Genomic DNA, 18,206 nt, shown 5'->3' with positions numbered 1-18,206 from the left:
TGTCCTGGCTATTATAAACAGTGCTGCGATGAACATTGGGGTGCACGTGTCTCTTTCAGATCTGGTTTCCTTGGTGTGTATGCCCAGAAGTGGGATTGCTGGGTCATGTGGCAGTTCTATTTCCAGCTTTTTAAGAAATCTCCACACTGTTTTCCATAGTGGCTGTACTAATTTGCATTCCCACCAACAGTGTAAGAGGGTTCCCTTTTCTCCACACCCTCTCCAGCATTTATTGCTTGTAGACTTTTGGATAGCAGCCATCCTGACTGGCGTGTAATGGTACCTCATTGTGGTTTTGATTTGCATTTCTCTGATCATGAGTGATGTTGAGCATCTTTTCATGTGTTTTTTTGGCATCTGTATGTCTGTCTTGGAGAAATGTCTGTTTAATTCTTTGGCCCATTTTTTGATTGGGTCATTTATTTTTCTGGAGTTGAGCTGGAGGAGTTGCTTGTATATTTTTGAGATTAATCCTTTGTCTGTTGCTTCGTTTGCTATTATTTTCTCCCAATCTGAGGGCTGTCTTTTCACCTTGCTTATAGTTTCCTTTGTTGTGCAAAAGCTTTTAAGTTTCATTAGGTCCCATTTGTTTATTTTTGCTTTTGTTTCTAAAATTCTGGGATGTGGGTCATAGAGGATCCTGCTGTGATTTATGTCGGAGAGTGTTTTGCCTATGTTCTCCTCTAGGAGTTTTATAGTTTCTGGTCTTACATTTAAATCTTTAATCCATTTTGAGTTTATTTTTGTGCATGGTATTAGAAAGTGTTCTAGTTTCATTCTTCTACAGGTGGTTGACCAGTTTTCCCAGCACCACTTGTTAAAGAGGTTGTCTTTTTTCCATTGTATATCCTTGCCTCCTTTGTCGAAGATAAGGTGACCATAGGTTCGTGGATTTATCTCTGGGCTTTCTATTCTGTTCCATTGATCTATATTTCTGTCTTTGTGCCAGTACCATACTGTCTTGATGACTGTGGCTTTGTAGTAGAGTCTGAAGTCAGGCAGGTTGATTCCTCCGGTTCCATTCTTCTTTCTCAAGATTACTTTGGCTATTTGAGGTTTTTTGTATTTCCATACAAATTGTGAAATTATTTGTTCTAGTTCTGTGAAAAATACCGTTGGTAGTTTGATAGGGATTGCATTGAATCTATAGATTGCTTTGGGTAGTATAGCCATTTTGACAATATTGATTCTTCCAATCCATGAACACGGTATATTTCTCCATCCGTTTGTGTCCTCTTTGATTTCTTTCATCAGTGTTTTATAGTTTTCTATGTATAGGTCTTTTGTTTCTTTAGGTAGATATATTCCTAAGTATTTTATTCTTTTTGTTGCAATGGTGGATGGTATCGTTTCCTTAATTTCTCTTTCTGTTTTCTTATTGTTAGTGTATAGGAATGCAAGAGATTTCTGTGTGTTAATTTTATATCTTGCAACTTAACTGTATTCGTTGATTAGCTCTAGTAATTTTCTGGTAGAGTCTTTATGTGCCCCACTCTTAATGGTATCTTGCCTACCTATAATTTTCTGATGCTGTGCCAAGAATATTACTTTCTCCCAAACCCCTTAATTGGGTTTACCATCAGAACTAGAAATCAAACTATGAAACTCACCTGTTTATACAAAAATTTATTTCAACTTCTATCATAATAGCAAAATTATTAGATTATCATCATCATTATGTGCAAGACTTTGTGTTCCCAAGGTATTCAGGTAAATGTAGACTATGTTCTAGATGAGGCCCTAACAATATTTTATGATAGTCAACCCACTTATTGAAGTAAAGTAAAATTTTAAATAAAATCTTAATGATGTACAGTTGACGTATGAACAGCACAGGCTTGAACTGCAAATTTCTACTTATATGTGTGTTTTTTTTCTTTTTAATAAATGCAGGATGTATAAGTAAATATGAATTTATTTTTCATGTTCTTTTTTCATGTTTGATGTGTAGTTTTCACAATACATATAATATCTACAGTGTTTTGTATAAGACTATTGAGGGGACTTCCTTGATGGTCCAGTGATTAAGACTCCAGGCTCCCAATGCAGAGGGCCAGGTTTGATCCTTGATCAGGGACCTGGATCTTATATGCTGCAACTAAAAAAGATGCTGCATGCCAGAACTAAACATCCCACATGCTGCAGCCGAGATGAAAGACTTTGCCTCCCACAGCTAAGACCAAGTGCAGTCAAGTAGATATATATTTTAAAAAAAAACCCAAAAGCTATTGATGCAGGTATTGAGAGTTCATCTCGTAAGCAGACAACATAAACATACCAATATAGATGAATATAATACAGTACTGTAAATATATTTTCTATAGCTTATTTTGTTGTAAGAATACAGTATATAACACACAATATGTATTAATCAACTGTTTATGTCTCAGTCCAAGGGCTTCCAGTCAATACAAGTAGGCTATCAGTAGTTAAATTTTGGAGAGAAAAGTTATATACAGATATTTAATGCAAGACTTTGGCAATCCTGACTCCCTCATTGTTCAAGGGTCAGTTAGCTGTAGGGACTTCCCTGGTGGTCTAGAGGTTAAGACCCTGCCCTTCCACTGCAGGGAATTTCATCTGTGGTCCAGGAACCAAGGTCTCGCATGCCACACAGCACAACAAGGGTCAACTGAATATTGCTTATTTATGTCTCAAACTTCCTGGTCTCAGGACTTGTTTATATTCTTAATATTGAGAACCTTAGAGTTTTAACTCTTCATTTTTATGTGGTTATATGTATCAATATTTACCATATTAAAATTATAGCAAATTTAAAAAAATTATTTTAAAAAATAACCCATGACATGCTGGTATAAATAATTTTTTTTAAATGTCCTTCAGAACAAAACAGTTCAGTGAGGAAAGTGTCCCTGTTTTGCTTTTTTTTTTTTTTTTTTACAAATCTCTCAATACCTAATTTAATGAAAGACAGCGGGAGTCTCATAACAGCTTCTGCATTTGGTCTCTTGTGATCTCATTCATCATTGAGCCTCTGGAAAGCTCCATTGTACACTCAGAAGAGAATGAGGTGTTTTTTTTTTTTGTTGTTGTTTTTTAAGGCTGATAACATTTTAGTGTTACTAATAAAATTGTTTGAATCCTTTTTTAAAAAATTTATTTTGATTGGAGGCTAATTACTTTGCAATATTGTGGTGGTGGTTTTTGCCATACATTGATATGAATCAGCCATGGGTATACATGTGTCCCCCTCTCCTGAACCCTGCTCCCCGCTCCCTCCCCACCCCTCTGGGTTGTCCCAGTGCACTGGCTTTGAGTGCCCTGTTTCATGCATCAAACTTGGACTGGTTGTCTGTTTCACATATGGTAATATACATGTTTCAGTGGTATTCTCTCAGATCATCCCACCCTTGCCTTCTCCCAGAGTCCAAAAGTCTGTTCTTTACATCTGTGTCTCTTTTGCTGTCTTGCATATAGTGTTGTTGTTACCATCTTTCTAAATTCCATATATGTGCTTTAGTATACTGTATTGGTGCTTCTCTTTCTGACTTACTTCACCGTGTATAATAGGCTTCAGTTTCATCCACCTCATTAGAACTGATTCAAATGCATTCTTTTTTATAGCTGAGTAATATCCATTCATCTGCCGATGGACATCTAAGTTTTTCCATGTCCTGGCTATTATAAACAGTGCTGCAATGAACATTGGGGTGCACGTGTCTCTTTCACTTCTGGTTTCCTCAGTGTGTATGCCCAGCAGTGGGATTGCTGGGTCATATGGCAGTTCTAGTTCCAGTTTTTTAAGGAATCTCCACACTGTTCTCCATAGTGGTTGTACTAGTTTGCATTCCCACCAACAGTGTAAGAGGGTTCCCTTTTCTCCACACCCTCTCCAGCATTTATTGTTTGTAGACTTTTTGATGGCAGCCATTCTGACCTGCACGAGATGGTACCTCATTGTGGTTTTGATTTGCTTTTCTCTGATAATGAATGATGTTGAGCATCTTTTCATGTGTTTGTTAGCCATCTGCATGTCTTCTTTGGAGTAATGTCTGTTTAGTTCTTTGGATCATTTTTTCATTGGGTCATTTATTTTTCTGGTATTGAGCTGCATGAGCTGCTTATATAAAGTTGTTTGAATTTTACAGACACCCTATGAAGGTCACTGTACCTACATGCCACCCCCACTCCCTGCTCCTCCCCTCCCTAAACCATTCTTTGAGGACCACTGATCTACATTGTGACAAAAGAGAATCCCAGACTTTTACTACAATAGAAAAATAAGCTGAACCGCATTACTCTTTTAAAAAATAATAATTTTATTTATATATTTTCATCTGTGTTTGGTGTTTGTTGTGACGTGGGCATTTCTCTATAGTTTCAGAGAGTGGGGGCTACTCTCTAGGCTTCTCATTGTGCTTCTGTTTTGGAGCACAGGCTCTAGGGCATTCAGGCTTTCAGTAGTTGTGGCATACAGGCCCGTAATTGTGGCTCCCAGGGTCTAGGGCACAGGCTCAGTGGTTGTGGCACACGGGCTTAGTGGCTCTGCAGCATGTTGGATCTTCCTGCTTCAAGGATTGAACCCCTATCTCCTGCATTGGCAGGCGAATTCTTTACCACTGAGCCACCAGGGACACACCAGCATTATTTTTGATTGCAGAGCTAAATGAAACATTTTCTCCTATCATTGTTGTAGCTTATTAATTTAAAATGTTTGGCTACATATATGTTTTACTAAAAATTAAATAAAATATAATATTTTTATTGTATTATTTAACATTAACATAGATTTGAGACATAAGCTAGAATCTGGTCCTTTAGATTGCTTCAGTTGAAATATAGCTGGGAACAGACTTTCTCAAAGGGAAAATAGACAATTTTAGAACCCTAAAATATATTAAGTAAACAAACATGGTAAATTGTAGTGATTGTTACAGATAGAACAAGCAGAGTGCTCAGAAATGGAACGGAGTTGATCAGGATTGCTGGAGGGGGCAGGTAATCTGGATATGTTTTAAGTTAACCTTAAACTGAGACTTGAAAGTCAGTAAGGAATTAATCATGTGGTAAGTTCTTCAGGCAAACAGAACATTATGTATAAATCTCTTGAAGAAGGATGGAGCTCATTGGCATGTTTCAGAAGCTGAATGATGATCTCTGTGGCTGTGGTGTTTAATAAGTGCAAGGAGGAATGGCCCAAGGTGAAGTTGGACAGATACATATAAAATACCCAGGAATGTTCTCATCAGTGTAGTGCAGTAATCTAGTACTTAGACATACTCAGTGGCTCCACATACATTGTATGGATACAACGTAAAAAGGGCCATCAAAAAACCAAATGAATATTTCTGTAGGACAGAAATTGTGCCCAGTTGCTCAGTTGTGTCTGACTCTGCAACACCATGGACTATAGCCTGCCAGGCTCCTCTGGCCATGGAATTTTCCAGGCAAAAATGGAATAGAATGAAAGCATTGAGCCTGGTGGAAACCAGGGTCTCCCAGTCTCTAAGACCAAAGCAGTAGTGGTTCAGAGTTAAGTTCTTGTGGGGTAAAGGGTGACAAACATTATGACACAGGAGCTGAGCTTGTGGCTAAAAGCAGGAAGCCTTAATGGGGCTCTATTGCTGTGAAAAGGCACTGAGTTGGGATAGGTAAATGCTGTCAGTCTCTCCCCGGGGCTATAAGAAAGCTGCAGTGGTTAGAAATGCTAGAGGAACAAGAACTCTGAAGCAGGCCAAATCAGGTCTGTGATTTTTCCAAATATTGATAACATGGAGCAGGAGCCCTAATTAGTGATTTTAAGACCTGATTCTGAACTACAGTAGTGGACAGGGAAGGCAGGTAGAGGTGGTTTCAAATCTTCAGAGGGATGAAGAGAGTATTGCCTATAACCAAAATATAGGTGGTGGTAGAGTGGTTAAGAACCTGCCTGCTAGTGCAAGGGACACGGGTTTGATCTGGCCCAGGAAGATCCCACATGTCACAAAACAGTTAAACTGGGCAACATAACTACTGAGCCCTTGCCCTAGAGTCTGTGCTCTGCAACAAGAGAAGCTACTACAATGAGAAGCCTGTGCACCCCAAGGAAGAATAGTCCCGCCCTCTGCAGCGATGTGCAGCCATGAAGACCCCAGCACAGCCAAAAATAAGTAAAACTTAACAATAATCAAAACATAAATTTATTCCAGATAAAAGTAATTTTATGGAACTGTCAGTTACTTAGATCATGTTTAGGGTATTCAGAAAGGGAAAAGACACAAAAAATAAAGTCAGCAAAGCAATTCTGTAGGACAGATGTCAGAAATATTTTTTCATGATTATTATAAACAAAGAAATTACCTCTCACTAGATCTGCGAACCTGAATAACTTTTTTTCCAATTTTTAAACATAAACCTTTATAAAAATATCAAGCTGCCATCATTTTCCTGTGTTATCAACATAACATAGTTTTGTTTATTATATGTTATCTCATCAGACAGGTGGAATTTCAGAGTTCATACTTCAAAAATTTTCATAAATTTAAAATTATTTATTTATTTATTTATTTATTTCATAAATTTAGAAAAAAAGTTTATTTTTATCACCACCAGTGTGGTGGCTTGAGTTAGCCAGATAAGTAATGATAAATTGGATCAGGTTTAGTGACTCTTCCATATTCCATTTACCTGGAAAAAAGTCAACATGAATTTTAAGTGCATGTATTTTTTTGTTTTGTTTTGGTTCCTTCTAGAACAAGTCTTATTTTGTCTAATAAAAATATTGGTAAAATGTTATGAAACATGCTTTCTGATACCTCATGTTAACATTTTTTTCTTCAGTGGATTTGGCATGATAACATGCAGTTTCTTCAAGACAAAAACATTTTTGAACATACATATTTTGGGTAAGTTTGGTAGATTTTAATAAGAGATCTTTTATTACACATTTTAAGAAAGTCTTACTTCGTGAGAATTTTAACCTGTTATTTTCAAATTCTAGGTTTATGTGGCAGTTGTGTAGTTGTATCCCCAGTACATTACCAGATCCTAAAGCTGTGTCTTTAATGACAGCAAAGGTAATAATATGTATAACCTTAGATAATTTCTTCAAAATTGATGACTTTAAAATAATTAAATCTTTTTTGCTTTAATTTGTCCTTTCTTGCAGTTAAGCACTTCCTTTGTCCTAGAGACATTTATTCATTCAAAAGAAAAGGTGCATATTTTATTTTTTAAACTTTTGTGCTATTTGTCATTTATCAGATAGCTCTTAAAACCTCCAGTGACTTCTTTTTCTTTTTTAGCCCACAATGCTTCAGTGGATTGAACTGTTGACCAAGCAGTTTAATAATAGTCAAGCAGCTTGTGAGGTGAGGTGAACAATTCAACAAAACAATGCGTAGCTTAAAATTCACTTTCTTGTTTTCTTTTATTCTTAACTTAGATGCTACAGCAAAATTATTTTATCTATTATAAATCATAGCCCAGTGTTGGTTATTCCTAAAATTACTTGATAGCCAAGAGAAATTTATAATTATGTATCAGCTTCATTACACTGAGTAAATAATTGATCTTTAAGTTACTTAAAAGTTCTTGTGTTCTCCCTGTCATGTATCAGAAGGAAAAAGTGTAGAAGATTTAGGACTGTACCAGGTATTTCTTAAATACTTCTGCATGTTACCAGAAAATACTAAAAAATACATACCTCCCTTACACCCTGAGGAAAATAGTAGATCCCTTACCCCCTGAGGAAAATAGGAAAATCTATCCCAGTAGATCAATTTATGTCCTATTTTATCTTTTCCAGAATTGCCTTATAAGAGAAACATATCCCTTAGGATAATATGCACACTGGTAATAATCACTTAGCCATATTGTCATCTTACTATTGATTATCATGTTTATGGTCTTGCAGAGTGGTATGTATCTTTCTAGGAATGGAAGTCTTATAAATTTCCAGAAATGGGAGACAGCAGCATAGTGTACAATGAGATTAGTTGAAGATTTTTTTCATATATAGGTTTTTAGAGAGATTTTGAGTTTTTTTCAGTTGGTTTGTTTGAATTAGCATTCAAACAAAATCCTTCCCACATTTTGCTTTTGTCTTATAAATCTTTGTTCACCTATAATACAGTTGACCCTTGGACAACAGGGGTTTGAACTGTTTGTCCTTTCATGCATAGATTTTTTTCAATGGATGTGTACAGTACTGTACAATCTGTGGTTAGTTAAATCTGAGAATGCAGGGGAATCTCAGATACAGAAGGTCAGCTATGGGACTTGAATATTTGCAGATTTTTTTATATGCTGGGACTCCATATCAAGGAGCAGCTGTAGTTATCTTTTTTCCCCACTCCGTACCACTTTGTCATTCTGCCGGATTTTCCACATGCTGGTTTTGACCTGTTGCATCTTTTGGGTATTCTTTGACATACTCCTCTATTTCCCTTTCCTCTTCATGATTTTTAAGAAACTGGTAGATGCTGAAGCTATATTAGGTCATAAATTTGTTTTGTTTTTGTTGTTTTTTAATAAAGTTGTCACTTCAGTTTTTTCACTAAGGATTGGCCCCTAGAACTCTCTCAAGGAGTAAAAATTTTCTTCAGTTGTCAGCAATTATGTGTATGCATTAATGAGCAGTACAGTTCAGTAAAGGAGTTAAATATATGATTAAGAGAGATCTTGAAATTAATGGGAAATTGTCTAAGCTAAATAAGTGTCAAATGTTTTGTGTTATCAAGAGAACATAAATTGGTTTTAAACAGAGGAAAAGTGAATCATCAGATCCTATCTTATTAATAGCAGCAAAAGATTCTACACTATGACATTTAAGAAGTCTAAGAGGAAAATAGTATTCCACTTTGTTAAGCACTGCCAGTTGTTATTATGTGGGTTGTACACTGTAATGTAAATGGCATCCATGGAATTCTGTATTGAGAAGACTTTGATTATGACTTTAGGCATTTTAGATTTTAAACTTTCTACCAGTTGAAAAATCTGTTTTGGTAAGAACTTAAAATAATTCAAATGTCAGTTAAAATTAAAATCCTTATGTAATGTTTATCCCCAAGTGTTGGTTGAATATTAAAATCACATGATTTTCTTACAGTGGTTTTTGGATCGCATGGCTGATGATGATTGGTGGCCAATGCAGATACTAATTAAGTGCCCTAATCAAATTGTGAGACAGGTAAGAAAAATTTTCTTTGAAAAAGAAGTAGTTTTCAAGTTGATTACTCTGAATTTGCCCATGAATATACTTTAACCCAGCATTGAAAGCATTGAAAAGATTGAGCTCTTACCACAAAAGTCACTTTGCTGTTATTTTCACCAGCCTCTTTGCATATCAGCTATCATTCCATTCAAGTGATTAAAATAATTCACATTTCCTGGTTATGGGAAGATAGCTATAACTGCCTGTTTTCTCAGTTATGTGTATTGTACTCTGGGGACACAGGATTGATGTGTGACATGTGAATTGTACTAATACTTTTTCAGTTCCTTAGATGCTCTATCCATGGTAGGGTACGGTAATAGCATTGAAAGTTAAATGAATAGTATATAACATTTCTGTGACAGATTCTGAAATGTCACATGAATCAATTTATTTTTCTTAAACCAATGGAAAAATTAACAAGGAAGAAAACACACATATATCCACTTACAATACAAAACCAAAAATTTAATCTGAAATATGTTACTTTAAGTTATTCTTGATATATAATTCTTATAAAACCTTTTGATGTGTAAAATTTAGTGGTTTTTAGTCCTGTTCCCAAACATGCAACTATTATCTGTGTATAGTTTTATAATACCCTGAAAAGAAACCCCATACCTATGAGCAGTCACTTCCATTTTATCCTTTTCCTTCTCTTCAGCCCCTGGCCACCATTCATCTACTTTCTATCTCTATGGATTTGCCTATTTTCACCATTTCACTTGAAGAAAATCACACGTTATGTGTTTTTTTGTGACTGGCATGTTGTGGCTTATATCCGTAATTTGTTTCTTCTTACTGCCAAATAATATTCCATATATGAGATTTTGTTTCTCTCTTAAGCAGTTGATGAACGTTTGTGATGTTTCCACTTCTTTGCTAGCTTGAATAATACTTCCGTGAACATTCATGTACAGATATTTGTGTGGACATATGTTATCAGTTGTTTTGGATATATACATAGAAGTGAATTGCAGGGTTGTATGGTCACTATGTTTGACATTTTTAGAAACTATCAGATTTTTTATCATGGAGTCTGCACCTGTTTACATTCCCAGCAGCAATCTATGAAGGTTCTAGTTTTGCTACATCTTCTTCAACATTTGTTATCATCTTGATTTTAGCCATCCTAATGGGTATGAAGTAGTATATCATGGTTTTGGTTTGCATTTCCTTTGTAATTAATGATATTGAACATCTTTTCATGTGCTTATTGGCTATTTGTATGTCTTATTTAGCGAATTCTTAGACTTTATTTTTTAGCTGCACTGGCTGTTCATTGCGGCACATGGGACTTCTCTAGTTGTGGTGTGCCGGCTCAGTATCCCGGCAGCATATGGAGTCTTAGTTCCCCAACAAGGGATCAAACCTGTGTCCCCTGCATTGGAAGGTATATTCTTACTATTGGACCACCAAGGAAGTCCCACCTCAGACATTTTTAATCCGTAATTTTTTGGGTAAACTTAAATTGTTTTCTCCTCGTCATTGAGGTTCTGATAAGCAACTACCCTTCCCCACTCCACTTTTCTGAAAGAAGTGGACGCCAGGTTTCTTTCTACTGTATCTCCATTAGTAAAGGTTTCATGATGCTTTGTAGTTAGTAATCTCTACTACTAATACCTATAGTTTATTGTTGCTTTTTCCATTATAAAACTGAACATTGCTTTTCAGGCTAACTCTACCTTTTGTCCTCAGTCTGTAGTGGAGACTCCAGGAAAGCTTTAGAATGTCAAAAGATAATCTGTGAGAAAAATATAAATGAGCAACAGAATTTTTGATCATGTTCATTTTTCAGTATCTTTGTTACCTGACATGACTTGTCTCTTAGGTTGTCATATCTTTTCACTTGTAGATGTTTCAGCGTTTGTGTATCCATGTAATTCAGAGACTTAGACCTGTGCACGCTCATCTCTATCTACAGCCAGGGATGGAAGATGGGTAAGAAGTATACCTTTTGAACTGAACATTTTAAGCTTTTTGATTACTTGCCTGCAAAGTATTTTTAAATATCCACACTGAAATATTTAGGTTCTCCTGTTTTAAAAAGTCTATAATAATCAAGAAGGGAAATTTTTGTTTTATTTTTATTTAATTGCATTTTTGAAATCCTCTACAGGGAACTTTGATTTAGTCTTTTTGTTTTGATTTCAGTGAGAGAGAACTGGAATCCAACTGTTTGTATTGCTATAATTACAAAGATGATAAATTCAGATTTTTAATATTTCTCCTCCCAGAATATCTATCCCCAGACTTCATAGTTTCTCTAAGATACATAAAATTATGTTTTCAGGTCTGATGATATGGATGCTTCAGTAGAAGATATAGGTGGTCGTTCGTGTGTCACTCGATTTGTGAGAACTCTGTTATTAATTATGGAACATGGTGTAAAGCCTCACAGTAAACATCTTACAGAATATTTTGCTTTCCTTTATGAATTTGCCAAAATGGGTGAAGAAGAGGTGAGGCTGTATCTTGTTTATTTTTGGTATTATATACTTATTTTCAGTATTTAAAACATAATTTATATTTTTAAATCAATATTTTTATTTTTAGAGCCAGTTTTTGCTTTCATTGCAAGCCATATCTACAATGGTACATTTTTACATGGGAACCAAAGGGCCTGAAAATGTAAGTACAGTTCTGCCTCATATCAGGGATATTTAGAGGTCACAGTTTCAAGTTGCACCATGGAAAGATAGTGGATTTCCTTTCAAGTCCCCTCTAGCCCTGATATTAAATGATTTTAGGAGTCTGTTCGGTTGATATCTTTAATGGATCTAGTAAGAGAAGAAACAATCAAGCAATACATTTCACTGGTATGGCCTGGGATCAAAACCAATAAATTTAGCAAAATGACTATCACCTGCTTTAGTTTCCTATTGGCATATTGTGTTTCGGTGAACATTCTTTCTGACCATATTTTTAAAGCCCTTTGCTGTATTAAATTTTTAAGTCTTCTAAAAATTCAGGTAGCTAGTCTGTTCATATTATTGAAAGTATTTCATCAATTTTATATTGTTTGTAATGGCCACATTGGATTGAATGCTCTATTTGTTCTATCTTATTAAATTCTTGTTGCAACACTAAGAGGTAAGTACTATTGTTATCTCCATTTTACAGACGGGGAACTTGAGGCATAAAGAAGTTAACTTATTTTACATAACAGTGAGTTAGCATTTGATCCTTGATTAGACTCCTGAGCAAAACTATTAGCGACTATGCGGTCATGGTTCTCCAAATACATACTGTTATTATCTAATTCCAGCCTATGTGGCTACTTACTCAGTATTGCATTTCAAACTCCTGATGAATTTCTCTTTGAAATGCCTACTGTTTGGATTTTCTGAAAATTGCAAATATAGATTCCTTTATTTGTGTGACTGACATTTTTATTAAATATTTTATCATATTCATATGAACTTTGATCCTGATTTATCTTCCAAAGAACTTACCTATAAGAAAAAGTTACTATTAAAGAATTTATCTCTCTAGGTAAGGTAAATACTCACAGTATTGGGAATTATTGTTCTTTACAGCTCTGCCTGTTAAATCTAAAATTGTCCTGAGTATCATTTAGACTTTTAAAGTTAGAGTTAGGCCTTTGAATGTTATTTTTCCTGCTACCATCTACCCACCATCTACCCTGTATAAAATAATCAAGCTATTTGCTGTCAACCTAATGTTAAAAAACAAGTATATTAAAAATGAATTGTGTTTATGTTCTAGCCTCAAGTTGAAGTGTTGTCAGAGGAAGAAGGAGAAGAGGAGGAGGAGGAAGAAGATATACTTTCTCTGGCAGAAGAGAAATACAGGCCAGCTGCCCTTGAAAAAATGATAGCTTTAGTTGCTCTTTTGGTTGAACAGTCTCGCTCAGAAAGGTGAAATGTTTCAACATTCAAAATGCTTAAAGCATGTTTGGTTTTATTCTTTTTACATATTCGTTTTATCATTCTTAATTCGGTGGCTTTTGTTACTTAATTCTTTTTAAATAATAACATGATTCATTAACTCTTGTAGCATAAGTATTTCAGTCCTTTGTACCAAACTTTTGCTTTGCCTCTGAGTCATGTTAGAAATATACATTGAAGAAATATACAGTAAAATATCTAGCAAAATTATATGTGCATTCATCTTTTAACCTAGCAACCCCACTTCTGGGATTCTGTTCCCAAAATACAGAAAGATGTATATTTATTGAAGCAGTGTTTATAAACAGCAAAAGACTGAAAATGTCCACAAAGATGGGACTAGTTGAAGAAACAGCATCCCCTCTATAAGAGTACTCCATTGCAGAAAAAAGAAGAATATGGAATCTGTATATTACCATGAAGAGATCTTCAGGATAGATATTACTAAGGTGAAAAAAATGAAGGTGGACAAAAGTATATATAGAATACTATAAATTTTTTTTTTTTTTTTTTGGGCTGCATGGTTTGGCTTGCAGGATCCCGAGTCCTAACCATTGGACTGCCAAAAAATTCCCTATAGTATACTACTTTTGAAGACAGGGGAGGCTGAGAGAGACAAAATGAGTGAAAGAGTGTGTGTGTGTGTGTATGCGTGTGCGCGTTCGTTTGTGTGTGCGCACGCACATGCATGCGCACATAACCAAGCCTCATTATACATGGATCTCTAATTTGCAAATTTGCCTACTTAGCTGAAATTTATTTGTAATCCCCAAATCAATACTTGTGAAGCTTTTATATTCATTTGTGGATTACCAGAATGTACCAAAAATTTGGACTTGATGTGACAACACACTTCCCCAGCTGAGGTCAGATGTGGTGACACTATGCCTTCTTGTTTCAATTCTCATATTGTAAACAAACTTTTTTGCAGTATGTGCCACATTTTTCACATTTATGCTCTTTATTTGGTCATTTGGCTGTTTAAAAGTGGTCCCAAGCATGGTGCCAGGTGCTATCTAGTTTGTTCCAAAGTTCAAGAATGTACTAATGGTCACCATTAAATCAGGTGTCTTGAAACAGAAGCACACATATGAAACAAGGTAACATATTGATTTATCAATGACAATGTTATGACCCAGAGGGTCACAGGAACCAACTGTGTGTTTTCCCTATGAGCAATGATTCAGTGTTCACTAATTCAGTGTTTGCATCTCCGTATAGAACATAGTACTGCAAATGACAGGAATTGAGGTGTTTTTTTTTAATTGAAGACTAAGTTTTTAAAAATAAACTTTAAAAACAAGTTTCCAGTGGTTGGGGGGAGGAGAAAACAGACTGGAGGGGACAGGAATGGAAGTTTGACTTCTTTGAATGTAGTACATTGTTTTGTTTTTTAGATTTATTTTTGGAATCATGTGAATGTTTTATATAATTATAAATTTAATAAAATGCAGTCCCTAAAAATCAAAAGCAGACTGAAATAAATGAGACTAACTGTATATTGAGTTGGTGACATAAACATTGGAGAAGAATTAATTAAAGTGACTTTAGAACATGTTGATTTAACTGTAATTTTTAGTGGTATGTACCTGAAAGACAAAAATTGTAAAATTATCTTAAAGTGTTTTGCTAATTATATTGTTAGTATTAATATAACTAGAATTATTATTTTGAAACTATGTTATAGAATAAAGTAAATAGATAATTGTTAACATCATTAGAAACCAAGATTTTCAGAAAAAGAAAAGAGGAGAAATATTAATATAAAATTGTAGGATGTTTATTTAACTTCTTTAACACTAAATTTGAATTTGGCAATATCAGTAGAGTTCATGGTATATTTTGTCTTAAGCAAGCAAAAAATGTATTATGTATCTCCATTTTCTGAAAACATCTAGAAACTCTGTCCAACCCAAAATCAATGAGTGCCACTGGCATCTAGATATCATTTACCACTGAAAAAAATCAAGGTTCCTTAGGAAAATGGCCAGTTCCAGGTTTGGGGCAAGAAATGAATGGGAAGCTTGAACATTTTGTCGTTTTGGAAAGCAGGGAGGCTATCAAAGACTGCTGGGATCATGTTAAAAGGTCCCAAGAGTCAACTTGAGGAGGTTTCTACTGGTCACAGACTGGACAACTTGAACATCAATAATAACAAGAAGTAACTGCAAGTGGACTAAGACATTTCACAGATGTTTACATCCATGAGTTCATAATGATACCTAAAAGCAAAATTTTTAAAATTATTGGCAACCTTTGGAGTATATTAAGAAACCAAACAATAATTTTGAAAGCATATTAATAAAGGAACAGCATCAAGTATTTATCTTACCTGCAAGAATTATACTTCATGGCAACCAGATTGTAAATGAGAGATGCTCGTCGTCATAGAGGTATTTGAGCTAATAAATGAGCAAGTAGTGCTGGAATTGGGATACTAGTATTTTGCATCCCAAATAAAATAATGGATCTAGGAAATGATCATTGTGGGCTGAAAACATTAGAAAAAGAGGGACAGCTTTTCATTGTGCCTCAATGATGAAAGTTCATACCACTGCTTACAAGGTATTCTTAATTAAAGGGTCAAACCTAGATCTGATCAAGTTTCTGGGTTTAACTAGCAGTTTACAGGAAATACGGGGACAGAAGAATACGTTAAAACAACACAATGAGGATATAATCAGCAAGATGGAAATGTGGGAAATTCTATACGACAAACTACCTCCTCTTCAGCAGATTAAATTGCAAGATAAAAAGAAAATCGGAGGGGAAACCAGTTGTCTAAAAGAGATTTAAAAGACATTTCAACCAGTGGCAACAGAGGACTTTATTTGGATCCTGATTCAAACAGATTATAACTTTTTTTTTTTTTTTTTAGAAACTTGAGGAAATTGTACATTGACTGGATCTTGTATGATAATAAGGAATTTTAATTTAGGTGTGAATAACGGTAGTGTGTTACATTTTTTAAGCTTATGTTTGAGATATATATTGATTTATGGGCTCAGTGATACAGTATCTGGAGTTGTTTCAGAATAGTTCAGGTTGATAAGTAGGAGGTACAAATGAAACAACACTGACCATGAGTTGGTAATTTGACTGTTGGGATGCTTACACTCTTTTTTGTATGTGTTTGAAATTTTCTTTACTAAGTTGAAGAAATATGCAGTAATTTTAAACTTGAAAGTGAAATTCTTTATTTCTTCAAAGTTTGGTTTGTTTTAAAGCTCCTCATGTCAGAAAAGCTCTCTAAATTAGATCCATCCTCGTGCACGAACATACTGAGTTAACTGAATGGAAAAAAAGTAGATTTGGACTTCCATATATAACTCTTGGAATTTTGAGAAATTGTTCAGAAGGTGTCTGGTGAACAGGTCTAGCTGGCGGAAAGTTCAGAAACCGTTCTATGACGGCGTCTTGGTGTCCTTGTCACTGAGTCAGCAGTGTTGTCACGTACCGTGACTCAGATGGCTCTGAAGTAGTACAGAGCAGAGAAAGACTGACTTCTACCGATGTTTTCTTTCAGGCACTTGACATTGTCACAGACTGACATGGCGGCATTAACAGGAGGAAAGGTAATGCCTTCTTAATATTAGACCACTTGATAATCCCAAAAATAACAAAATGGTTCTTAAATGAACAACTTTTGTTTTTGACAGGGATTTCCCTTCTTGTTTCAACATATTCGCGATGGCATCAATATAAGACAAACTTGTAATCTGATTTTCAGCCTTTGTCGATACAATAATCGACTTGCAGAACATGTAAGTACTGAGAAACAGTCAAAGTTTTTTGGTAATTTTTGGAAGAATATTCTGAAATTCTCCCCCCCCATTCTTGTTTCAGATTGTATCTATGCTTTTCACATCAATAGCAAAATTGACTCCTGAGGTATGTAGGCATTTGTTAATTCATGTTTTTCAAATTACTGTGAGCACTGACAATGCTTTCAGGTGAACCTTTCTAACTGTTCTTGAGGAAAAGTTTATCAAGACTTCCCCCATAATACAGTAACCTATTTTTAACTATATAACTTGAATAAATTGAATTACCTCTTCATGTCTTATCACAAATGTCATTTTCCCGATTAACATATAATTTGAACATATCAGTGTGTCACCTAGGTACTAAGCTTTAAAGTTGTTTGGTTTGAAGCATATATCATATTGTACCTTAGAAGAAAGTGAACTAACTAAAATTCTGCTTAGGTGGATAAGTGTGTATTTTTTAAAAAACGAAAATGTTATAGCTACTTTGAGAATACATTTAAAATATTAATATGAATTATACCTCAGCAAAAGTTGCTGCAAGAAACTTTTAATCTAAATTTTTCTATAAACATGGTTGTCTCTTCTCATTAACTAGAGTTTTTTCACCCCCCCCCCCCCACCAGTTGACATCCAGAAAACTATGTTTTCTATTACATGTGGCTCCTGCACAATTGACACTGTATCCTGAGCTCATCCTGCTGCTTTATGATAGTTAAGGTTCATACATATGAGTACTAATCTCTCTAACCTAATACAACAGATTTAAATGTGATCTGTAGAAGAGTTACATTTGTTTTCTAGCGAAAGTGATTGGTTCACCAAATCTAAATATGCAGTCATATATGTGTCTTATAGGCAGCCAATCCTTTCTTTAAGTTGTTGACTATGCTAATGGAGTTTGCCGGTGGACCTCCAGGAATGCCTCCCTTTGCATCTTACATTCTGCAGAGGATATGGGAGGTAAGTCTTGTAGATGTTCTAGTATTTATTTTTCTAACACAGTCACTCCCATTTTAAGTACTAGTTTCTTCTTGCTTGGGTAACTCAATATGGTTTTAGTAAGTCATGGGTCGGGAGAAGAAAAGATACTTAGTCAGAAGATCTAGAGGAAGAAGATTTCCTGGCCAGTTAGTGTCCCAGATGTTTAAAGACTTTCTTGTAGAATCATAAATAACCTTTACTCCGTATGAGGTTCTCATTCCTCTACTCTCAAAGATTCCATGAAGTGGTAGAAGCCCTAGAAATAAAAACTAGTTGCTTTCAGTAGTTGAGAGAAAATACAGAGGAAGCACTAACCACTACCTGTCTTCCAGAATTACTGCTGAGGTTACAGAACTTCTTAGTGTTGGAAATGCCCACTCGCTGGGCCAG

The 18,206-nt window shown here is 35.1% G+C and overlaps 1 protein-coding gene across 5 annotated transcripts in view; it reads left to right on the top strand.

Moving 5' to 3' along the window:
• Window positions 1–18,206, top strand: part of USP34 (ubiquitin specific peptidase 34) — a 230,124-nt gene that overhangs the window by 184,793 nt on the left and 27,125 nt on the right. For all 5 annotated transcript variants that reach the window (XM_020891635.2, XM_020891636.2, XM_020891634.2 and 2 more), the window contains 13 exons: window positions 6,781–6,845; window positions 6,941–7,016; window positions 7,109–7,156; window positions 7,245–7,310; window positions 9,050–9,130; window positions 11,010–11,095; window positions 11,448–11,616; window positions 11,711–11,785; window positions 12,884–13,035; window positions 16,592–16,640; window positions 16,725–16,829; window positions 16,912–16,956; window positions 17,691–17,795. In XM_020891635.2, the coding sequence (XP_020747294.1) occupies window positions 6,781–6,845; window positions 6,941–7,016; window positions 7,109–7,156; window positions 7,245–7,310; window positions 9,050–9,130; window positions 11,010–11,095; window positions 11,448–11,616; window positions 11,711–11,785; window positions 12,884–13,035; window positions 16,592–16,640; window positions 16,725–16,829; window positions 16,912–16,956; window positions 17,691–17,795 (1,122 nt within the window). The remainder of the gene's footprint in view (window positions 1–6,780; window positions 6,846–6,940; window positions 7,017–7,108; window positions 7,157–7,244; window positions 7,311–9,049; window positions 9,131–11,009; window positions 11,096–11,447; window positions 11,617–11,710; window positions 11,786–12,883; window positions 13,036–16,591; window positions 16,641–16,724; window positions 16,830–16,911; window positions 16,957–17,690; window positions 17,796–18,206) is intronic.

The sequence above is a fragment of the Odocoileus virginianus genome, chromosome 2 (genome assembly GCF_023699985.2).
Source record: "Odocoileus virginianus isolate 20LAN1187 ecotype Illinois chromosome 2, Ovbor_1.2, whole genome shotgun sequence".
Lineage (NCBI taxonomy): Eukaryota > Metazoa > Chordata > Mammalia > Artiodactyla > Cervidae > Odocoileus > Odocoileus virginianus.
The sequence above is the reverse complement of the archived record's forward strand: the minus strand, read 5'-3'. Positions and strand labels throughout refer to the sequence as shown.